The 25,462-nt window shown below is 37.9% G+C and overlaps 2 protein-coding genes across 2 annotated transcripts; one reads left to right on the top strand and one right to left on the bottom strand.

Moving 5' to 3' along the window:
* Positions 1-187: 187 nt before the first annotated feature.
* On the bottom strand, positions 188-11,593 carry LOC117432131 (putative palmitoyltransferase ZDHHC13). The gene is made up of 17 exons (XM_034053643.3): positions 11,450-11,593; positions 10,770-10,963; positions 10,475-10,597; positions 10,072-10,149; positions 9,193-9,337; positions 8,964-9,028; positions 8,201-8,363; positions 7,759-7,884; positions 6,981-7,114; positions 6,072-6,172; positions 3,705-3,829; positions 3,320-3,382; positions 2,582-2,675; positions 2,234-2,317; positions 1,486-1,643; positions 896-993; positions 188-625 (listed from the first exon to the last, which is right to left on the bottom strand). Exons 1-17 carry the CDS (start codon positions 11,474-11,476, stop codon positions 481-483), a joined length of 1,923 nt encoding a protein of 640 aa, XP_033909534.3. The 5' UTR covers positions 11,477-11,593; the 3' UTR covers positions 188-480.
* Positions 11,594-13,997: 2,404 nt separating this feature from the next.
* Positions 13,998-19,454, top strand: LOC117432406 (L-lactate dehydrogenase A chain-like). The gene is made up of 8 exons (XM_034054298.3): positions 13,998-14,071; positions 14,696-14,846; positions 15,168-15,282; positions 16,834-17,007; positions 17,582-17,755; positions 18,004-18,121; positions 18,357-18,480; positions 18,676-19,454. The coding sequence occupies exons 2-8, from the start codon at positions 14,718-14,720 to the stop codon at positions 18,838-18,840; spliced, it is 999 nt and encodes a 332-aa protein (XP_033910189.1). The 5' UTR covers positions 13,998-14,071; positions 14,696-14,717; the 3' UTR covers positions 18,841-19,454.
* Positions 19,455-25,462: the final 6,008 nt, after the last annotated feature.

Here is a 25,462-nt window from a genome sequence, read left to right as displayed (position 1 = left end):
TAAGAAAGCCACAAGGTAAAACTAAGTCAACTAGACATTCTTCAGCGCTTTATCGGTTCCCAAAGATAATATTGGTTGCAATCTAGGTCTTGATCCAATTCATCTCTCATACTGTATTAGTAACACTGAGTAAGGGTCTATTACTTTCTAAGGTCCTAACACAAAGAAAACACAATGCAGAACATGGAACTATTCAAAGGTTTTAATGTCTTAATTTTTAAAAAATCTCATCAAATATAAAATGTGTATTGAACATGCAAACGATTTAACTTTCAACCTTAGTGATCAAGAGCAGTTTCAATAATCATACAAAAGCAGGAAACATATTCAGGGAATCATTCGGAGTTGTGTTAAATCATCGCAAGTGAACATTCATTGACAATATTAAAAAAAAAAATGCAAAAATATTTACCAATGCAATTTTGACTGCTATAATGTCTTGATTTTAAATAACAATCATTTACCAAACCAATACACCTTTTACACTGCTTGCAAGTCACCAGGCACTGGCTGTTGTGAGAGAACAGATATATTGTACTGCTGAGTCCAGTCGACGATGTTTGGTTTAAACAGGCCAAAGCACCTCAACTGGAAGAAATTCACAATGTTCTTGAAACAACCCAAACTAATAAAACAAAAAGAAACAAATCATTATTTAAACAGCGTATAATAATAATAATAATAATAATAATAATAATAATAATAATAACAACAACAACAACAAAACACTGTTACATTGTAAACTTCCCATTAAGTCCACAAACACACAGTATATTAGCTGTAATAATATTATTAGTGAAAGGAGACAGCATACTTATGCTGTATAAAATAACACATTACTGCAGTTTTCATTAATATATAAGTTTGTTGAGAATGAGTAAAACCAAAGACTTACTTGTATGGGTTTTGCTTTATTGAAATTGCATGCCTGGATCTTTTTATACGCTTCAAAATATTTAATCTTTCAGTTACAGTCAAACCCAAGAACGCAATCTGCAGATAAAATGATACACATTGCTTTAAATTTAATTGGAATCTATTATTATCTAAGATGAATACAGCATTCTTATATTTAATAGATAAGATCCGACTCACAATCAAGACCTTACACTTAATTAGACCCTACCTTTATCTGCACAGTATGCAAATCTAGACTGCATTATGACTTATATAAAGGGTTTAGCTTTTTACTTTAATGAAAAGTAAAGATGAATTTTCAAAACATGCATACTTCACAGACCCAACTTATGTATATTTCTTTACCAATTACTTTTTAACTTTTTAGATCAGTAACATTTAAAATTGTCAAATTTATAAGACCTATACATTTTCACTACCGTACTAGCTTAAAAAAAGAAATAATGCAGGATAAATACAATATAAGAGAAAGAAATGAAGCCCAAATGTATTATGTAAACACAATATAACTGAGTTCAATAAAAAAAGCTATACAACAATACACAAGTGTTTTTTGTGAGCACTCACGTGATACAGCTGTGTTAATAGCAGGAGAGAAGACCATGAGGTGTGGATTAAAACTACAGTGAATATGAACATCACCCAGGGAGAACAGGAAACAATCTGAATCGCAAATCCCCACACGCCATCCTCCTGATAGTTAGTAGGGCAGTGAGATGACCAATCTGTAAAACAAAAAGAAATCGGTTTCTTACTTTATAGAAAAAGAAACATGTATTACAGTAGTTTGCCCCTGGGCACATTTGTCAGGTGATAAGAGAACATGCCTTTATATCTGGGGACAAGAGCTTTTGCATGTTTTGCAAACTCATTCCGGTAGCTCATTTCAAGACCATAAAAGGGAATTGGATAAGGACTGCAGGCAGTGGAAAATGGGATCCAACATACAGCTATTAAAAAGCACTTGGTCAGGTTTCTCATTTGGTATGTACACATTTTGTTCTCTATATACATGTACAAACTGGTACGCCAATGTATCTAGACATTCCATAAGATTTTCTACAGCGTAGCAAGAAACCTGGTTTTGTGAATATAACCAAACACATAGCCCTACAAAAGCAGTTTGCATTTATTTTCTGTCACTGAAAACCTGATAGCGTGATTCAAAACCTGTACAAATATACTGCAAATAAAATGATAACTGTAAAGAAACAGAATGGCACACAGAGGTACTGTCACTGTTGGCTGTTAATCCGTTTATTAGATGAGTGGGATACATTTATATTTTATATAAGCGCTCCCCTGAAATACTTACACACAATGGTCCCATAGAACATCCACCCTCCAACAAGGGAGAGGAAAAACACAAATCCCAAAAAATAGCGATGATTTCCAGTACCTGAATCAGAGCATTAAAACAGCACACACAGCCAAATGATTAGAAAACGGGTACATTTAGAGTGACACTTATCATAAAACACACAGTCCTCCTGAAAAGAGGGACCAGAACATTAACCCACTGCGCTGCCCTCCCCCCTCCATGGCCTCTCTACACAATGATTTATCTTAAATGTATTTTTTGCCCATATACTAATATAATATCGAGATTTTGTCTCATTTCATCCTTCACAAACTGATAAAAAATCGTGACCATCATATTCACCTATACAACCATTAGTCCACAGAGAGTGATGGTCATGTCTTGCTACACAGCTATCACATGCAAAACAATGCATTGATCGCATAGGCCTGCGCACCTGGAAGTAAAAAATATATTGATAGTATGGTATTTTTCTGCAACAGGCATTTGAGAAAGCACAACCGAGTAGGTTTCTGCAAGTTTCAAATATGGTTTTATATACCGAGCATCAAAAGAAACTTATCACTATTATAACACATTTATTTTCGAAAAAAATAAGGTATATAAATGGACATAGACTAAATGTTTTTTGTCACCTAATTAGTGAGACAGTTGATTAGACACTGGACTGATTTCAACTGTTGAATTGCAAGCTTGAATAAAAGCAATAAAGAAAATCACAGAAAAAAAAAGGAGGCTGGACTAGGGCAGCATACTGTGGCGCGCTGTCTTGGGTGCTCACAGCCAGCAATTTCAAACCTGGTGAGACAGTATAACCAGACACACTCTGTCAATGGCAGGCCACGAACTAGGAGACCAAGAGTGACAACACCTGCCCAAGACCTTTGTGATGTCAACTGTTAATCAGTACAATAAAAAGTCACTGCACCTAGTGAATTTTATCCAAATATAAGTGATAAGTTTATTTTGATGCTCAAATATAAGTGATTAGTTTCTTTTGATGCTCAGTATACATGTCTGCTGTCAAATCGTTTTTTTTGTGGGGGGTGGACTGAGAGTATTTTTTTTTACTTCACTTACAAGACATGAGCTGCAAAAGAGCCCCAGTTCTAGGCAGCCTGCCTCTGCAAGAGTGATAACGTTCTATAAAAAAAAAAACACATCAGCAGTGGTTGATTAGAAGGTGTAATCAGCAGCCTCTCACTCTGGCGTTACTGTACAAAGCACCTATTATTACAAAACATACATCAAAGAGTATTTAAAGAATCATCTCACTCTGGAATTTCCACCAGCTTTAAGAAAAACTCTATTTTGTTGTATGTAAGGATCCTGTAAAAAAATACACTTAAAAAATAACTACATGCCAGTTTACAGACAATCTATGTATTCAGAATGCTCTCATATAACCATGTAGGTTCAAAATATTACCGAAACAGCAAGAACTGTAGAAAACCCAATAATATACCTCTTTCTTATCTTCTTCTGTGGCTCTGATGTACCCAGGGTCTGTTCTCCAGCTTTTGTAATAGAAATACAGGAGCCCTGTAAGATTGACAGTAAAGGGGATCTGGAAAATTGGCTCAGACAGATGTGATCTCCCTGTTAAGGAATTTACAGTATGTGCGGTTATCTTTAAAATACCGAACGTACTAGAGATACTACCTCCAAATACTATACAGTAGAGCAATGCTTTGGATGTTTAAAGCTGCCCGACAGACATCCACATTTACTGGAGCTATATTCTGTAGTCAGCATTCCAGAACATTATGGGTTTGTGTTTATTACTTAAAAGGATGGACTACAGAATATTTAAAAAAAAAAAAAAAAACTTCATGCCCAGAGCAGTCATTATGCACTGTCACCACTTCCTTTAAGATACCTTTAATTAATTAGAAAAGCAGCTTTCTTACTTAAATTAGAAACAGAAATATTTACATGTTTTAGTGCACATGCTATTTATAGTGAACTATCAATAATGTAGTCTGCTACGATAGATGTAGACAGCAAAATCGATACATACAGTATATTATATATATATAGTACAGTACACATCAGCTAAAGTGACATGCCAATTATACATTTTAATGACAACCTCATCCAATAAAATAACTTTTACAAGTAATCCTACTAAGTAATGTCTTGTAAAACAGTTTGTTAGCTGGAATGTACTAGATTATTGGCTTGATGTCAATATAACTCCCAGTGTTCAAAAATGAAAAGTCACATCAATAGAACGCTCAGACTGCTGACATTACGTTATCTGTAATTCTCCGAGCCAAGCTATCTTTAATTATTTATTATTTGCTGTGATACCAGATACCTTGTAACAACTGAAAAGCATTTATCTGCGGCCCGTTTTAATATGAAAGAGCATTAGGCCAGACAACATAAAATAAACATGCATGAGCAGTGCTTAAGTGTCCTGACTCGTTTTAATAACAAAATGATGTCAAGAGGCGATAAACAAGCATTCTTTTAAAATAAAATAAACTGCCTTCATTCTTTACTTTAAATATTATAAAATCAAAACACTGTTCCATGACTTTGAGAGGCCAGCACTGAATATGAAAAATGTAAAGCCATTCTGTCTCATCAAAAATCCTTGTTACAACATTGCTGAAAACAACAAGCTGAAAATATGAATTAATTACAATATTCATGTCTTATTTCACTATTCATGCTAACAGTTCATGATTATTTTTTTTATTTTTTTTACAAATTAGAACAGTGTTTTTTTGTCAATATAATTATATTACAAAGGCAAAAATTATTTCTAACAAAATTATTTTCATAAAATAAATCAGTATGGGTACATATATGCCCAAGGCAAGTTCAATCCGCAATGGGTTTTCAGTTGCTATGGGGATTTCAATAAAACTGACATTTCAAGTATGTTCCATTTATAGCTGAAGAAAATATGGATGTCTTTTAAAAAAAGAAAAAAAAAATAGTTGCTGCTGTAGAAAACCAATGGAACACATGTTAAAACGTGTAGGCTATATTTTCCATGATACTATTTGATTTACTGGACCAACATAATGTTGACATGTTCTTTAACGCTTAACAAAACACATTCATGACAACAAATAATTTCAGTGTTTTTTTTTTTTTATAAATGTAGTCGTCGCCAATTATTTTTACCCCGGTTTTCACCCCAATTTAGCATGCCCAATTATTATCTGTATCCCCGGCTCACCGCTCGCAACCCCCCCGCCGACTCAGGAAACGGAGGCTGAAACACGCGTCCTCCGAAACGTGCTCCTTCCAAGCCGTCATTTTTCGCACTGCAGATCCACAGCAATGCTACCAGACCTATAGTGCCGGAGGACAACACAGATCTGGCGGCTCCGCTGCAGAGCCACAGGCGCCCTATCGGCCACAGGGGTCGCTGATGCGCGGTGAGCCGTGGATTCCCCTGCCGACCTAAGCCCTCCCTACCCGGGCAGCGCTCAGCCAATTGTGCGCCGCCCCCTAGGAACTCTCGGTCACGGTCAGCTGTGACATAGCCTGGATTCGAACCAGCGATCTCCAGGCATAGGGCACATCCTGCGAGGAGCGCCTTTACTGGATGTGCCACTCGGGAGCAATAATTTCAGTGTTAATTGTAAATACAGTGACTCCTTATCTATATTAATCCTCTTGGTGCCTTCCTCCAGGGATGACATAACATAAGACTTAATAACATTACTACATAAAATAAAAACTCAGTGAACAAACTGTGAAAAAACGCACTTTGAAAGGGTTAGGTTTTTAGATCTGCCGCGGTTAAGCTCACTAAAATAAACCACGGTTTCAAATTTATTGAAGCTTTTCAAACAAAGTAAAAGGATATCTGGCAGGAACAAAACGAACCAGGTCACAAAAATCAAAAACAGCGAGGCCAGAAGAAGAGCTGCAGGCAAGAAGGTCTGGACCTGAGATCCCATGAAGCGCCTGTGAACAGACACCAGGTACTGTATTCACTGCTTATTACACACACCAACAAACACCTGCTGTAGCAATGTCATGCAGATCAAGACATGCCATTTACATTATTCCCATATCTGATGTTTGCCACTGACAAGATAAGAATGTAGGTTATATTTCAGTAGTTCTTCTCACACACATTCAAACCATCTTCCTGTCTGACACTTTTACCCTGTTACTGTATTTACTCAGGCTATAAAAAGAAAACCTTTTGTCGATAAAAAGCATCACTCGCTGGCTTGTTTCAGTCGTCTGAGAATTCAGTTACACACTGCCCCCTTGTGGTCCCTTTCTTTAATGTTTACCAATCGAATGAGAACGTTGATTAGGGAACACAAAGGGAGTGAAACTTTTCGATTGCTGCTAGTAAGCACATTTCTTTATTGTTCATTCACTAGACAAACATAACATTAGATTTCAGGCAGGGCAGAATCTATTTCATTTACTAGTCATACATGCTTTAATTGTACTATGCAAGTAAAGCCAACTGAAAAATGTATTAAAATAAAGTATAATCAAACTTGTATTAATGCCAAACTGAAAAGAAGATTACACTGTATTTTATATTCCATCTGTTTTCAGGCTGAAACCAAACATTGAAAAATGCTCTCATCAGTGAACTACTGAAAATTGTAAATGAAAATTAGAACTATGTTTTGCTGAAAACCCACACTTGGCTGGAAAAGCTTTTACATTATTCACATAAGCATGACATGTACTGTAGGACTACACGCATACAAGCAGATGCTAGCCCAAACAGCAACCCTTTACTAACCTTGTAACAAGATGAATTACCGCATACATACAGGCAAAGAGTGTTCCTTTAAGTAACCATGATTCTGAATTCATGTCAGCTATGAATCCTACTGCCCACAGCACACATATGCAAAACAGCAAGACCAAATGGAACTGAAAGTTAAAAAAACACACACACACACACACACACACACAAGTGAATGATTCTTAATTATAAACAATTGCATCTGGTTTTCTGATTACTGAGTTTGGTTTCCATGCCTTCCTTAACTCTCCATACAGGGGGTGCTGTTTATGGGAAAGATAACTCTGCTCCAAGCATGACTAGTAATACTATTAAGTGCAAGACTGACTCATTATTGACTAATGTTGGGAAAGATAAATCAGAATGAGGGCCAAACAAAGTCCGGGCAACTTTCCTTTATCAGCCCACCAGCTTCCTGTGAGTAACTCCATTACTTTTAATGAATGATCACTGGCTAATGCACGATGACAGAATAGCAAACAGGAAATACCATATCTACGTCAGACCAATTTATATTAAAGAACATCAAAGCTATTTAAAAATTATTTAACAGCTTAATAATACTGCCGGTTGCTGAACCCAATAAAAATATAAAAACAAATCGTGCAACAAAAAACAGAAAGGTTTTAGAGTTCAGTTGACTTTATGACCGAGCATTTATGCTGTAAGATACACTGAAAAATAGTATTCAGTATAAACAAAGTTTTGTTCTCAAAAAGAGTATTTAGTCCTGAAAGTGTATATTTTCATATGTACTGAATGATGAACCTACCTTGTATCTTTGCAATCTCCTGAAAAACATCATGTTGGCGTTACTTCTCTCATGTTTCACTTGTGTTAGCATGTGAATCAGTAGGGGGTTCCTAACCTGATGAGCAAGATGAAGAGGAGTCTCTCCCTAAAATGAAAATGATTCACATTATTCCAGGGTCATTATATACCAAATACCCCATAACTAAGTAACGCTCCCATGCTAAAACACATAAGCACTGATGTCTTTCCACGGTATTATTATTCAAAAAATAAAATGCAAATGAACACAGTGCTGTTTATGACTGACATTTTTCTCTATTTAATCTTCTCGTTCTTAATTACCCATACATTGCAAAAAGGTGACATTGTTTTAACATTCAGGGCATGAAATGTGTGCCTAAAGCATTGCTGATTATCCCTGTATGATTACATGGTATGACTGTGAGCAAATCACACCTCACCTTCGCATTCTGGGCTTCCACATCAGCTCCTGCTTCCAATAGAAAATGAGCTGCATTGTCATTGCCTGACATCACTGCCCAGTGCAGAGGGGTGTTTTTATGTACCTTGTCCACAGCACTGACTGAAGCATTAAACTTAAGGAGAATGTGAGCAGGTTCAGGTCTACAAATATTGCGGAAAAAAACAAGAACAGTATAGAAGAAGGTAGAGCCAATGCTGATAATGCACAGCAATTACCAAGAAATAGGAACTAAAGACGTACCGTGGCAAAACAACACATCCTTGGAGGCAAAAATTACTAAAACATGATTGCGATCATCATTAAAGGCAAGGTCAATTTGATTAATTAATCAAAAAGGGTACTGTTATTTTTAGATGTGCGGGTTTTAATTTGTACAGCATGTCGACAACACATTAATGTTGTTCAAGGTTTGCATTTACCACAAAATGAATTAAGGTCACTGCAGACCCAGGTATTCTGAGACACTTGGTTCCTGACCACAGTGTTGACCAGACTGACACACCTTCACACTGCGGTACAGTGCCTCTTATAAAAAATACATTCATTCAATACTTCAGTCTTGGTTGAAATGTCCAGGTTAGACAGATGAACCTTAACAAGCATATTAAAAAATAAAAAAGATTTGCTATGAATGTAGAATATGTAATTAAGCTTTATCACATACAGCACTGGTTCCACAGAGAGATCTTACATCTCAACACTGTAAAGTTACACTGAAATAAACAGAGATGAATAATTACCCAATGATTTTCTGAGCTGCTAACATCAAAGGTGTCTGTCCGTTTAAATCTGGCATATCTACATCCTGCAGATATATAAAATGCAACAAGTTATGCACAATAAAACTTAACAGATTATTTACAGATAGAAATCTGGATTGAAATAGTTAATGACAAATGTTAATGACAAAAAACAAACAAAAAAAAGGGAGTATTTTTAATCGACAATAATTCAGCAACAAATTCCTACCTGCCCTTTTGCAAGAAGATAAGCTATAATGGGCATGTGCTGGAACAGGACTGCTAGGTGAATACTGCTAAACCCTTCTCCATCTACCAGTGCAAGGTCTGCTCTGTATTTCAACAGCACGACCACCGTGGATAAATGACCCTGTCTAAAAAAAAAAGAGCATGCATTAAAACCAAAGAGCAAAACAGTTACCAGGAATGGATCTGATTGGCTGGACAACTTGTTGTTAATTGCTGATGAGACAGTCATGGTCACATGTTGTGTTCATGGTCACATGTTGTTACCAAGGTTTCCTTGGTAAAACACATCTGTGTTACAAAATGCCCTATTTCATTGAAATGATTGGATCATTTAGTAGAATGGGCCGGCACTACACCTGAATGTAACAGTTACTACAAGCTTCAGAAAAATGATTACTGGGTCTGATGCTCAACCCACAGATCTTATATTACTATGTGTTACTATACAGTACAATATACTAGAGTCATTCTAGCTCTACTAGACTAATTTATGGGAAGGTGTTTCCTCCATTTGGGGTTGATGACACAAACAAGTAACATTATTATCATTTTAAAACTAGTCATTGACTTAAGTTACCTTGGCCCCTCCTTGGTCCATTACTGATGAGAAAACACATTTGCAATAATAAATAAACACAGGTAGAGGGATGGAAATGAGACTCCTATTGCAAAAGCAGTTTGACCCATTCCAGGTTTTACTACGCGCTTGATTAGCCACACTCTATAGGTAACAAACTTAGGTGTGTCTTAGTAAACTCGTAGCAAAACCAGGAATGGTTCAAACTGCTATGAAACAGGAGCCTTGCTTCCATCCCTGAGGTAGTTTAACATCCTAAAAGCAGACAGGAATAATATTTACCTTACAGCCCAGTGAAGAGGAGTTGAATTTAAATCTCCACCCAGCTGGTCTATTATTGCACCTTTAGAAATGTAATACCTGCACAGCAACACAGTACATGTCTAAGATTAACACCAACGACAAATGTATCCAGTTTAATTACATTTAACATTACAGATGATTCACAGGTAAAAAAGAAGGAAAAAAAAATAATATAACCAATGTCTAAGAAATATCCGAGCCCTGTCAAATACCTAATATACTTCTTGATATAGGAAAATAACAAATGCAATATTTTAATTCAGATATTTCAGTTTGAAGAAAACAGTATTTGTTCATGTTTTTACTGCACTGCAAGTTAGTGTGGTTAAAGAAAAGCACTTGCTTGGGAAAAGGCAATGCAATGACAATTAAAAATGCTTACTTGACCAGGTCCACTCTGTTGTTGATAGCTGCCCAGTGAAGGAGAGAAACGTTTTCTTTGTCCGGCTGTCGGACATCATAACCTGCTTCCACAAGCGCCTTACACCTTTCCAGGGCCCCATACCTTAAAAAAAAAGCAAAAAAACAACAAAAAAACAACACCACCACCACTGCTGTCCACACTACAATCCCACTCAACTGTGTTCTCAATAAGAGAAAACACTCAAGATTTTTGTGCAACATTTTGATCTCGACACCAAAGATCTCACACTAGCAACAGAAACAAAGGAACTTACTGTGTAGCTTGTACAATGTCCCAGTTGCTTTGGTCGTCTATGAATGAAAGGCTTTTGGGCTGTTGTGTGGGGTCATTTGTAGGTTCATCCATATGTTCAGGATGTTCACGGAATCCATGTCGAAGCCCATGTCCATTCCCATGACCATGTCTGTCTCCATGCCCGTGCCCACACCCACGCCCATGATGGCGGCACTATTTCAAGAAAACAACTATTAGTATACCTACCTCTTTATTGAATCAACCTTCAGTGAAAATGAAGGAATACATTCAAATGTTTTAACAGTGCGCCTTATCTTGTGATGCATTCTCCTAATAAAATGCACATCTATCCTTTAGGCCTTTTGGTTAACTTTGTGAAAACAGTAACAGGTATTGCGCAGGTTAAATAGTTTACCTTGCCAATCGATGAAAATTAACAGGGCTCGTCTCATGTGTTTGCTCGTAGAAATGTGTGTGTGTGTTTGAGTGGGGGATTGCCCTATGTAAAAACTCAGTATTGGAAGTTCAAATAAAACGTGGTCATGAAAATGGCAGTTTACCTTTGCTTTAGTAACCACACCCACCCAACCTTACTCTGCTTGGTAGCGCTAACAAACGAAAATATGAGTTCATCAATATGCCTACAATTGTGCTGTACACTTATACATTGTATACATTAAACATTTACCGGTAACTTACTTCCTGGTTTTGTTCTTTCCACTCCATGTTCCCGGTGTGTGCCTAGCTAGTTAAGCAGCAAAAACAGAACACCTATTTTTACCTTTAGTTTTTCTGCTCGCTTCCTACAGCTTGACTTCCTGGATACCAGGAGTCCATGCCCTATTCGTTATCTGCATTGCTGAAGTCCCGCCCATAAGCTAATGCATTTTGTAGGCTCAGAAAATGTATTTACTGTACTGGGACTTAGTGCATGTCCAAGAAGCAATAGCAGAAATGCATTAGATGGCAAAACAAACTAAACAGACATTCGCCCTGTTGCAATGGTTCAGATATAGAATTGTCACTGATTTGAATTGAAATAGCCCCGTATAGCCATGATAATTGTGATGGTGGGTGTGGATCCTAAACTGCTAACTTGCTCATAAGTTGATAAAGCACTCATCCTCTTTTTGTGCAGTACATTTAAAAATACTGTTTGCACAACCAGATGATTAATCAAATTAAATTAAGCCTACCTTTATATATTGTAGCGATCCTGGTTCCCGCAGGCAGGCGCATCACACAGAGTGAGGCAATCCACACACAGGTGGAGGGCGGGCGCGAACCTAATGCATAGCGCCGATACCGCTGTACAAAAGAGCCGGCTCCTTTGCAAAGAGCGTATATCGTGCTTGGTCTTTGTGTGTGATTACGTCATCTACAAGCCCTACTGCTTCCTTCCCCCGTGCACGCTACTATATATATATATATATATTGTACTGCGAGTTTGACCACAAGATCGGGCCAATTTCATAATGGCTCAGTCCATTTGATAGCACCTCAAGGCTTTAGTTTATGCACAGGTAAGTTCACTGTTAAAATCATGATGATATCATCGTCGAGACATTCATATCTACTCCCATGTTCATGCAATCAATCAGGCATTCGTTTTGATTCAGGTTGAAATAATAATTTTAAAAATTTCAAAAATCACAACTGTGCACAAGTCATCTTGGCTGCTTCATTTGTAGGAGCACTATTTTGAGCACTGTTTCCAACGTCCACGTTATGTGGTTGAACTGTGGCATCATTGGGGGCAGGATAAAGATTATAAAAATATAACGCCTATAAACTGCAGGCTTTTCAATTAACGTGTGTGTTCATTTGGCACAGTTCCAACAGGAAACCCCAAGTGCGTGGACACGCACTGAACCCGGCAGGTAAGGTGGCAGATACTAATAGGCAAACGTTATATTTGTAGTGTTAGAAAGTGGTACATTGTCAGAAAGCGGTACCAAAATATGACCCGTGTGATGTCAGAAAGTGGTACTTTGTCAGGTTTTGGTACATGTGCAATCAATTGCGATCTGATGCATGTTTCGCGAATGTGAAAAGGAAGTACGTTTTTAGTACACCTTCTAGTGTGTGTTTTTCAGACGTGCATAAGAGTGATGCATGCTTATTTAACCCTTTCAGGACCAATCATTTTTCAGTGGGATACTCCCCTAGGACCAGGCATTTTTTGGCTGTATTTGAGTCTCTTCCTATAAAAATTAACTAAAAATCAATTTTTTACAGTAGCATTTTGGAAATGGTGTCCTTTTAAAAAACAAAAAACAAAAAAAACACTGTGGGGAACATTTATAAAGTACTTCAGAAATCATACAAACTTTTTGCTTTTTTTTGTAAATGTATTTTTTATGTATTCTGTGTAGATATATATGGATAAAACTTGTTATTCTCTGACCCGACGGACGTTACAATACTTCGTGAAAGCTTTGTTGAAAAATACTGATTTTTGGGCAAATTACAAGACAAGCCATTTTCATTATCATCAGTAGTAAGAACAATGTTGGGCCTGATAACTTTAGTTAATTAACTGTTTTCCTCCGTGATTCACAAAAACGGTTGAAAAAAGTTGATAAATGTAATTCTCTGCGGGAGTTTAAACATTGTTACATTTTCTTTGCACATACAGCAGCTATGTTTTATTTCTATCGCGAGATTAGTTTCTAAAAAGAAAAAAAAAGAAAAAACCACGACAAACAAGACAAAATGGGAAGTCCACCGCAAAGCTGAAAAGCAAAAAAAAATCTAGTAAGACCCAATGTATTGCATATGATAAATATTCGCATACTATTTTCTTAATGGTGGAAAAATATTGTAAGCGTCTTTCAGTTTCCCAGGCATAGCGCGTGGATTGCCTCGCGCTGTGTGATGCGCCTGCCTGCGAGAACAGAGGTTCGCTACAATATGCTAAATTCAATTTAAAAAATAATCGGTATCCCGTCTTCGTAAATACGATGACAAATTAATTTGCAGCACATTCTCAAACCGCTAAACCCTCCACTAATGCTGCATGCAGCGTAATGATGAATATCTGAAAAACAGAATGTTTTTGTGCACTCAAACGTGATCCTGTACCCCTAACTGTTCCAGATGAAGCAACAAGTACTGTACAACCGATCTTGCACAATCTGCTCTTAACTGTCAATGGCATGCATAGTTTAATCTGAGGTTTTGGATGGATTTCAAAGGTACGCAGTTGTCAGCTTCGGGGGCGTGGTGTAGTTGAGAATCATAAAACAAAGCATTCCTTTCCATTTCTTTTCATTGACAAGAAAACACCAAACCACTGTACTCCGATCGCTGAAAAGACACGTAAGTATATGCACACATCTATTAAAAATAACGACCTTAAATATACTGTGTTTAAAATCTATTAGAAAAATAGATGTTTTTTTTGTAACTTTTGGTAAGTATTCAATATGTGTTTTACGAAATATATTGCATGTGTAGTATTGATCAGTTGGTCATTATCAACTCTTGCGTCTCCTAACTCAACTCAAATGATCTCTTATCAGCATTAGCAGCATTGTTAATCCCCCCCCCCCCCTTCTAGTTTTATATTTGTTTTCTTGCATGTGTTTTTTTTATACTTTAATGCAAGATGTACATATTTTTCAAGTACAACATTGTTTATACAGTAAATAAAATAACGACATTTCAAACAGTTTCTTGCTGGTATCTAATCGGGATGAAACTTCATGTGGATCAAATGGCTTGATTGTTGCTAGGTTAACTGTTTTTTTAAATTGTATTTTTATTTGTAGTCTTGTCTTTTAAATATCAGCATATTCCAAATCAAAGGGACGTACAAAAAAACAAATTATCTCCAGCAACAAAAAAAAAGGAGCCAGTGTTAAGAGAAAGAAAATAGAGAATATTGCTCAGCAACTTATCAAGCAAAACTCCTAACATGGTGATTTTTTTTTTTATTATCAGGCAAAAAAATATTTACAACACCATGGCAACTGTAAAGGACAAACTGATCCAGGAAGTTAAACCTGGAGAGCCTGTGGTGGCCGGAGCAAAGGTCACTATTGTAGGTGTGGGACAGGTGGGGATGGCCTGCGCGATCAGCGTTCTTCAGTCGGTAAGTTTGTAAAATACTCAAACTTGTGTTCTATAATTTTGCTAGTACCAGAAAGCATCTTGTACATAAAGAACCAGTGAGGGGCGTTCGGCTGTGTCGGCTCAGGTAAGTGTAGTTGTATGTTATCTCATTCTGATAGTTGTTCTAAGTGTGATAACCAATATTCATGTCAAATGAATAACCACTATCTATTATATGAAAAGCTCAGTAAAACCAACAGTCTAAAACAGCTCTAGTAAAAGACTTTGCTATCCCCGGAAACAGTAATAGGTCGAATTGGTCTTTCAATTAAAACTCTCTCTGTTCATCTTTATTTTGTAGAATGTAGCTGATGATGTTACATTGATTGATGTGATGAAGGACAAACTGAAGGGCGAAGTTATGGATTTACAACATGGCAGCCTCTTTCTGAAGAGCACCATCACAGCTGCTGAAGGTAAGTTGGGAAAACATGTTTATTCTAGCAAGTAAAGTCCACTCATTGGCACTGTATGTAATAGGATATAAATACAGACACAGTAATCAGTCGCATATCCGACTACGGTGGGACCAGAGTAAAGGTGGATATGTAAAAAGTCGGATGAATGAATCCTGTTTTAAATACCATTATACACAGCTGTAACAATTACTATATGTACAGAATTATTGTTTTGAGATTCATCTTTTATTAGGGAGCTCCCCTAAATCCCTTGTTTAGAAAGATACAGGGTATTGATGCTTGTGGCAGAGTAGCCGTCTGCCGGGTGGGTGAGTGCATTCGCTGCTGAGTGACAGGCAGGAGATCGAGACGCAGGTTGAAGTTGATATACCCTGCAGGCGAACAAGATTTATTTACATATCAACACACTGAACAGCTCACGTGACACTCCCAGCAATCGAAGCGCACGGAGCACATTCAACACAGTGTACGAAAACTTTGGTAGGATCTACAGTCTCTGAACTAATCTGCTCTGTTCAATAATAAAACTACCATTGCTGAAGAGATTGATCATGGCGGATAAACTGTTAGGGCGGGTATTTGATGGGCAGATACGTGACGGATTACTGTAACACAATGCAATAAAAATTTCTTGCGTAACACATCTTACAAAACTCACTCAAAAAGGAAATCAAGCCTTTATCGTTAAATCAGTTGGTCTTTGCCAGGAAGCTGAGTCATTGTTTCACCATACCTCAACTGTCTTTCAGAGACATGTACACTGTTCTGAAACCTCTTTTTATCTGCGGGCGAATATTCCAGGTTTTCTTTTTACCCAAACACCTCTTTAATGTACTAACAAGCATTCAGGTGTTTTTGCATATATGAACTTCACGACCAAAATATGCATCAACTGGTGTAAGCATAGTATAATACTATTTGAATAATAGTAGTATCTAATTTGTATTGGGAGAACAAATGGCTTGGAATTTTCTGTGTATCTCTTGTTGTAGCACACACCTGAGTGCAGTATAAAGCATGCCATAGTGTTCCATAACACTTCACCTGCAAGGGGCTCCTGTCTCCTCTGGACTAGTGTAAAGGAAAATAAAATCCATGCCGAGATGTCTTGGTGACAAAGGCTCTTCCTGTGCAAACCAGGTCAATTACAGCAAGTGCCGAGTGTAAGAAAGATGAGAAGCGTTCAGTGGAAAAAAAAACATTTCCCAAGCGAACTTGATCAGCCTAAAGCACAACAGATGTTGAAATATAAGGGGGTGGGGTACTGGTATACTGAAAGGGTTTTATCTTGAAACCTGCTTTTCACATAAAAGCGTGCTTAAAAGTATGAGTAACAGGCAATTTATTTTCAAGTCCCTTGGATTTTTTTTTTTTTCGTTTTAGATTTTTGTATTTGCAACCAGTTGTTTACAGGGATCCCGCAGGAAGATTATTATTTTTTTGTTTTGTTAGGGAAGACATTTTTCCAGGCTTAAAACTTTACTGAGCTGACGAGACTCCAAGTCCATAAGGTTGTCTCATTAAAGACCCGTGTTCTGTATTTTGCAGACTATTCAGAGACAGCAAATTCCAAGTTGTGCATCATCACCGCTGGCGTTCGTCAAAAGGAAGGGGAGAGTCGCCTGAACCTGGTGCAGAGGAATGTTGAAGTGTTTAAGCACATCATCCCTAACCTGGCCAAGTACAGCCCAGATGCAGTCCTCCTTGTTGTTTCCAACCCAGGTAAATGACATTGACACATGGCCATTTAAGTGTGGTTACAATACTAATTTTAAACATATTTTGTGAAGTCATTCCCCTTTCATTAAAATGATTTGGGTTATTAAAACTGAAGCCATTTTTGTTTAAATGGCTTCAGTATTAATAGCCCAAATCATTTTAATGAAAGGGGAACTGAACAGATCCTCAGGGTGTTTTAATGTAAAGCAACTTGTTTAACTGTTGTGTGTTTTACAGTTTACAGGTGCTATATGCATTTGATTATTGAGCAGTTGCCTATTGGAGTCACTCTGCTAAATAATATCACGCTGTCTGTTAATCGCTCTGCGATCTATGTATTGTATAAATCAGACATTATGATCAAGTAGCCGAGTAAACAATATAAAATAACTAACTGTTTTGATAAATATTCATGAGCACTAATGACTAAAGAGCTGTCAGCTTTCCAGATATAAGATCTTTTCCTTAGGTTTGACTTTTCTGTTTATATTTAGTTGTATTGCCAAACCAATGAGGTACAATAGGTAAAAACTGGGCACTTCTCCAACCTCTGTTGCCTTTCCTGTTGCTGCTGTAGTGGACATCCTGACCTACGTGGCTTGGAAGCTGAGTGGATTCCCCAGCCACCGTGTCATTGGCAGCGGCACCAATCTGGACTCTGCCAGGTTCCGCTTCCTGATTGGGGAGAAACTGAAGATCAACTCCAGTAGCGTCCATGGATACATCATCGGGGAACATGGGGACTCGAGCGGTACGCGTGGTGTAGCCGCAGTTTTGTTTTGTTTGGTGTCAGAGTCACCAAAAGATGGTTTGATTAGCCTTGCCTAATGTTTTGATGGTTTTTTCACATCTCTGTATGTGTGTACAGCTTTCACTTTATATATACACACACACACACACACACACAAGTTAAATACAGGAGAATAATCAATCTTCTGTTATGTTTAGTCCTTGGTGAGGTGTGAAAGGAACTCTGATTTCAACTTGTTTTGTCAATAGTCCCTGTCTGGAGTGGAACCAATGTCGCTGGAGTCACTCTCCAGTCTCTGAACCCTAACCTGGATACAGAGAACGACCCTGAAGAATGGAAAAAAATTCACAAGCAAGTAGTGGAAAGGTATGGAGCTGCACATAAAATATACTTTCCATGTCTTTTTGGCCTGAGAATAACCAGAGCATTACTGACCAAAACCAGTCTGCAGTCTTTGGTGATTGCTTCAGTTATGTGTTAATGCTTAATGCTTAATGCATGTTTCTGATACACAGGTCACTTTGCATGTTCAGAAGAGGTTGCTGCGATTAGGGTCTCTAGGATAAATATAAAATATTAGGTTTTTTTCTATCTTTCACAGCGCTTACGAAGTGATCAGGTTGAAGGGGTACACCTCTTGGGCCATTGGGCTGAGTGTGTCCACCCTTGCCCAGTCAATCTTGAAGAACCTCCAGATTGTCCACCCAGTATCCTGCCTCGTCAAGGTAGGGGAGTCCTCCACACACCAATATTTCTGCAATGGCAAGCGGGCTTGAACTCCAGTGTATTTAATCTTTTTGTTTTGCTGCTTACTGAAGGACACTCGACTAGTTCATATTTTATGATTTTTACATGTTGGTCCAAAACGGAGTTAAGCATATGTTGGTCCAAAAAGGAGTTAAGCATTTTTTTTTCCCCAGGACTTGCATGGAATTAAAGAAGACGTTTTCTTGAGTCTGCCCTGTGTCCTGGGTTCATCTGGGGTCTGTGGTGTCTTGAAACAGCCACTGAAAGAAAGTGAGACCACCCACCTGAAGAAAAGCAGCGAGACCCTCTGGGCCGTCCAGAAAGAGCTCAAATTGTAAACGAACCGTGCAAAAGAAAGCTTGCTGCATAGTTTACTGTTCGAGGCCTAAACAGTACAGTGCTATGTAGGGGCTTATTAGTCGGTTCTTTAATTCTGTGCTTGTCTGCTTGTTAGGTGCTGAAACGTTGTAAAGCGATACTAAAACATACTAGGTGATCCAAGGATGCTACTGCTAAAGTCTCAATATTTAAACTCTCAAGGCCAGTGGCTAGAGGATGCTTTAGCTACAGATGTAAAGGTGTTTTTATTATTATTATTTGTTTATTTAGCAGACGCCTTTATCCAAGGCGACTTGCAGAGACTAGGGTGTGTGAACTATGCATCAGCTGCAGAGTCACTTACAATTACGTCTCACCCGAAAGACGGAGTACAAGGAGGTTAAGTGACTTGCTCAGGGTCACACAATAAGTCAGTTTACTATAACCTGTACAACTTGACACTTGTGCAGCTTGCTGTTCCCTCTTCGCTGCTTGATTGCCATTGGGGATTATTGTGAATGTGTTTGAGCTTTAACTGTGCTGTTAATGGATGACTGCAGAAAAGCTGTTTGGTAATATTGTCTGATTGTTCTGAAGTCTTTGAAAACAAATATGAAATACTATTCAGCAGTAATACGCTTGTACGGTGCCTTTTGTTGTTTAAGTCTTATTTAAAATGTGATATTTCATGATGTGTGGCTTTAAGCTTTTATAGATAGAATCCTTACTTGTAGTAGTTCTACCAGGTACAACATGAACCAGCTGCTACAGATTTACCAGCAGATGGCAGCATTGTTTAGTACTTCTATATGTTAAATGTCTGTCTATGTCCAGTAGGTGGCAGTGCAGACATAACATCCCTTTTTTATTTTTATTGTATCTAATTTTGCATGTGTTACTTGGGCATTACCCCTGCATTCAGATATCTTGAATAGATCTTGACAGTCCACCTGGAACATGCACAGAGTGAAGTGTGCCCAGTGGGGATCATTACTTGCTAGCCTAGTCTAATTTCTTCTATTGTTGGATCACCAAGGTGACAGTGGCTCTGGTGGACAGCTTCTTAGCTTTGGGGAATTGAATATATAATAAACCGTCAAACTGCATGCAATACTAATTCCTATAACTGATTTACTGTACAATTACAGTACTACATAATATTGTGAGATGCTTAATATAATAGAAGCAGTGAGGATGCGGGTTTCATTAATTAAGTTTAATTAAATAAACTTGGGTCGAACACATAACATGTAATACCCAACATGCCCCTTTATGATAAACTACTTCTAGAGGGAGGGTTATACGAGTAAGGCATGCAAGCAGCCTGCTTAACCTTGCATGGTACCAGGTGGTAAGAATTCTGGACTTGCTGAATTTGCTGTTCTACTTTTTAAATGTACAATGGTGATGAAGAGAGATTCTCTGATAAGAAAGTAAGAAGAGACGCAGGCAGACCTTTATAAAACAATGGGAGTGCAGGGGTTAATTGATCTGCCCTTTATAAGGAAATGGACATGCTGCTGTAAAGCCCCTAAAAATGCCCCTTAAGGCCCATATTCTAATCTAACAGATTGAAATTCCACTACTGGCCAGCAGGAGGTGCAGATGTCTTATTTGTCTGGTGAAACAGCTATGTTGAATGAACAGGCCAGTTCCAATTCAATTTGTATTCCCAGTAAATGTTTATCGATTTGAAAGAATAACTTGGCAAAACTATCTGAAGTGAAGATTTCATTTCTTATACGGGTACTGAATGCGAATCCTGAAATGTAACGAGCCAAGGAGGTCTCCATTGTATTTGATTGTAGGATTGCATTGTATTCCACAGCATGGCTAGTGTTAGCTCAGCTTGCTGCTTTGCAGTAGGTGGCAATATTTGTGTTTAATTTGGCAAGAGTGAGAAGAATGGGTTTGTTTGTGAAACCTATGAGGTGGTGTACAGAAGAGCATCCGAAACATTAGTAAAACCAGGTGTGTTTTTTGCATTGCCTATCCTCACGTCACCCTGTATCTGGTGTTAGGTGTCAAGGAATTATTAAACAGGACAACCACTTTGCTTCTTTTATTGGGGATTATGCAGATGAATGACAAACCACCGCTGGGATCTACAGTATTTTGAAAGTATTGAAATAAGGTAGTCATCCAGTACAGACCTTTCCTGAGGCCCAGCTGAGCCACACTACATTGAAATTCAGTCCAGCACCTCTGACTAATTGACAACCCCACTCCACAGGAACAACATTACAGCACCTGGATTTGCACAAAATGACATAAATGCACAGAACTCTGGGCTGTGTCTACACAGGACTATTCAAAGCAGAACTAATGCCATACATGCAGAGAGATAGATACAGATACATATAGAAATAAGAAATATTTGTGTAGTGTACTTACTTTTAGAATGACAGGAGGTTAATGTCCTGAGTGTGTTCATTTGAGCGTATATATATATATATATATCTATATCTATATCTATATCTATATCTATATATATATATATATATATATATATATATATATATATATATATATATATATAATTGCAACCACATCAAAATTAAACTGATCTCCTTTATCATTGTCCACAAACAAGTTTGTTAACCTAAAATTCATTTTAATTAAATTCAGGGCAATCAATCAATCCAGGCTTGTTATTTCTTAATAGTCCAACAAAAGGGTTAAAACCCTGCCGCAGTGCCAGTTCATTCAAGATGTTATCAGCTTTGTTATATGAAGAGCCCCAGTGGTGGAAGCCACCCAGAACTGCAGACAGACTGGATCCAGAGCCCCATGCTGGTGTTGGGTTGGGGGTACTTAAGCCTTACCTTATCCTGCTCTGTTCTCTCCTGCTTTTTGGCTAGCAGAAGGGTTGCCTCTCGAGTGTGTAAGAAGGTCACTGGTGCATATCTGCTGTGCTGCTGGTTCACTTAACCTGTTTGCAAACTGCCAGTTCCCTGCCTTATTGCCAATATTCAATAGATTCAAAGCTATAGTAATAAAAAGAAAACATTACATATATTAAATATAACTTTTTTGCCCTGCTGGTACAGTACAAAACATTTCTAGCAATCAGCTTCTAGATGATGGAATGCTTTCTTCAGATGAATACTGGCAGTATTTAACCGTTAATAATGCATATATAAAGACCAACTGTCTCTTAAGAACATGTTTTAGTGCCCTGTGGGGTTTTAAAAGCAGGTTTACCTGTAGGGTAATTCCAGCTCAAATGGACCAGGTTTTTGGGAGGTTTTTCTCCATTCATGTCTGAAAACATGTGATGAAAAAAAGCTTTCAGGATACAGGTGTGTCAACCATGTCCTGGTCAATGATAATGGCAATCTACAAAAAACAATAGTTGATGTAAACCATTGATCATGCAACCAATGGTCCACTTGAGCTGGAATGACCCTATAGGAGTGCTTCTGCATGTTTTCTAGCTGGAATTTCCTGCATAAAAGGAAATATATGACTAAGAGCAAGAGTTTCAAAATGTCTACTGTCCACTTTGAGAATCCTGGCCCCACAAGATGTGTCTAGTATACTGACCCTCTGAATCAGATGGCTGTTAATGGGGGTCCTAACTTCTGTAGAGATGGGAATGGCATCACTGCTCTCTCCAGGGAGGAAATGTGTAGTTTCATCTCTATGTTTCAGGTGAAAGCCAGCATCTGGTTATATTTCTATTTGCCCATAAACATTTCCCTTGGCTATATATCTCACACCTTGCCAAATCATGTGTTGTTTTCAAAGAAAATAACACTTATATTTGGTTCATGCAACACAACTGGCAAAAACTGCATTGCAGTGAGAATTGTCAGTCTCAAGTTTTACCCATCAATCTGTTCCTGAATGCGCACTGAAAACCTAATTCATCAAACAATTACAGCTTGTGGCTTCTCTGATATTTCAACACTACAATCACAAGACGGACACACATCCCTGAGGAACTCGCCTCACTGTCTTTTGCCACCTCTCTCCCCAGCTATGCTAATTCTGCAGTTTGTTTTTTCTCCGAAGTGAAAGCCTTGTCTGTCAGACGCTAGCCACTTTCCAAAGCTGCCTGCATGCCAGAAATTGCTATTGACATTTCAATTTTGCTTGATTTTGTTTTCCTCCTTTGATGGCATAATAGGGGAGATTTACATTTCAATAAAAAAAGCAAACAGTACATGCCTGAGAGACCATCAGGGGAATGTCAATTTTTTGTTTTCAATTACAATTCTATTTCAGAGGGGCTAATGCAATTAAAGGATAATTGGTACAAATGCAGATGCGAGGTTAGGATCAGAAACAGTTATCTCCTAGCTTCTTTTATCTCTACGTTATGGGACACTGTCACAAAGACGGCCGGAGTGGGTGGCGTCAGACCAGAAGCAGGAAATAAAACAACAGAGAGGTGTGGTTTGGTGGAGCTGAGCGAATGGTTTCTCTCAGCATTTAATAAACAGAACAGAAAATAAAAAGGTTGTACAAACAAAACACAGGGCACGGCACTGGTAGCCAAAATAAACAGACAAACAAAAACGGACTACACAGACGAACACGGTGAGCTTCTACTTTTCACAATTATTTTTACAATTACCTCCGTCTCCAATCCCATTCTCCACTCACCGAACACACAACCCCGAGTGAAAGAAATGTGCATCTATATATACTGTTGTGCTGGGATTCAATTACTAATTAATTATTCACTTGAATCCCAGCACGTGAATTAATTCTGTGCAACCCTGTGCTCACATACTATACTTTAAATGCACGTGCAGTGATGTGCAATCCCGTGCCTAAATACAAATATACAATTTAAATCACACGTGAAACACAGACCCGTTTATATCCCGTGTACCAATCTCTATACACCAACATTAACACACACAACATACAACACATAACACACACATGCACACAGGGACGGGGCACATTGCCACAGACACCAATATATATTTTATGAGGGTTTGAAAAACAGATTTACAATGTGCGTTACGTTAATGTGAAGAGACAAACTGGACGTTGCTTTTGCTTTCATGCCTAAATGAGGAAGAATTTACAGGAACTGGCATATTGTATCCCTCTAGGCAACAAGCACTTTGGGTACACCAACGCTGTGTGTTATTACTAATGTTCAGTTAAGACGCAGCCATGGCGTGCCATCAGTGCCATTTGCATTTTAAAGTAGATTGGTAAGTTGTTTGCATACACTGCTTCCCACTGGCGCTGTGCTCCCATTGGCAAACATGTCTATAAAGTATTATACATCCTGTTGGACAACTGTATCAAGTCAAGGGGAACTAGTCTACACATTGTGACCTTGCAATTCTATATCGGTTCTTTCACGCTATTGGTTTGTCAGCATTTAGGCATACGGTTGTTGAATTAGGTGTCTATCTTGGTCTTCGTTTAAATTCTGGCAACACCATTGGCTTGTGTGGCATCTTTACTAACAGGTTTACAGTGCTGTATAATATACAGCAACATTCAAAAGTGATACATCTACTAGTGCAAAATGATTAGACACTTTTTTCGACCACATCTTCTAAAATATTAACCATTGTAATGATAATTTATGACTTTTAGACAGCGTTAAAAAAAAAAAAGTCTGAACCCATTTTGACATTAAGGGTTTTAGGTAGTTCGGTTTCTTTTGTCCACAAAGTAGATTATGTGTGTTGTTGAACAAACAAGTATTTGATCCACAGAATTGACCAGGGCTATGAATTCCGTTGACAGGGTGGGTTAAAGGCGGTCTGTCCATTGTGGACTCATCCTCTAATCCGTAGCAGTATTTTTATAATCAATCGGGGCTCACTCCTGCCTGTGTGTATGGATTGCTGATGCACCTGTCTTTAACAGGAGTCTGTGTTGCATTATTGGAGAGATCAGACAGTAGGATTAACTCTTGAGGTGCAATCAATGTGCATCAGTCTTCTCCTTTGAGCTTTTTAAATAACAAATCATTTTGTTCAAAAAATGGTTAAAGTAAGACATTTTTACGTACTCTTGAGTGTTTGATGTAATCCCTGTGTTGACAAAGTGGAACTAATCATACTGTTGAAAAGACTCTGGGAAATTAATAAAGACTGACCCAAACTAAACACTTCACACTTCATAATGCAATGCATTTGTTTTATTCACGGTTGTCTTTATATTCTGTCTGCAAACATTTGATTTGATTAATTTTGTGTCAGACAAACTATTGTGTCACAAAGACACCAGTATGGGGTATGTGTCGATAGATAGATACAGAAATTTGCAGTGAAACTAAAGGCTTTTTTCATATTTCATGAGAGTTCAGGAAAAATACAAAATACATTTGTGTTGCTTGCTGGTAAAATACTTTAATCAAGGCACATTTAACATTTAATATTGAACATTATGACTATCCATAGGTGTGCTCATTATAGCGGTTCCATTTACGTTGAGCAGAACAATTGCTCATATGATGTAGGAGTGTTATATATGTGTGAATTATGCAGAATGAGGACACAGTGTTATGTTTTTGCTTGCTCCCTGAATTTAGGGAATAAAAGGTGTCCATTTGTTTTATATAGGGGCATAAATGCATTTATATAACATAGCTTAATGCATTAACCATCATTATTCAACAGATATTAATGCTGTCCTACATAAGACAGGACAGAACCATTA

Source organism: Acipenser ruthenus, chromosome 27, assembly GCF_902713425.1.
Source record: "Acipenser ruthenus chromosome 27, fAciRut3.2 maternal haplotype, whole genome shotgun sequence".
Classification (NCBI taxonomy): domain Eukaryota; kingdom Metazoa; phylum Chordata; class Actinopteri; order Acipenseriformes; family Acipenseridae; genus Acipenser; species Acipenser ruthenus.
The sequence above is the reverse complement of the archived record's forward strand: the minus strand, read 5'-3'. Positions and strand labels throughout refer to the sequence as shown.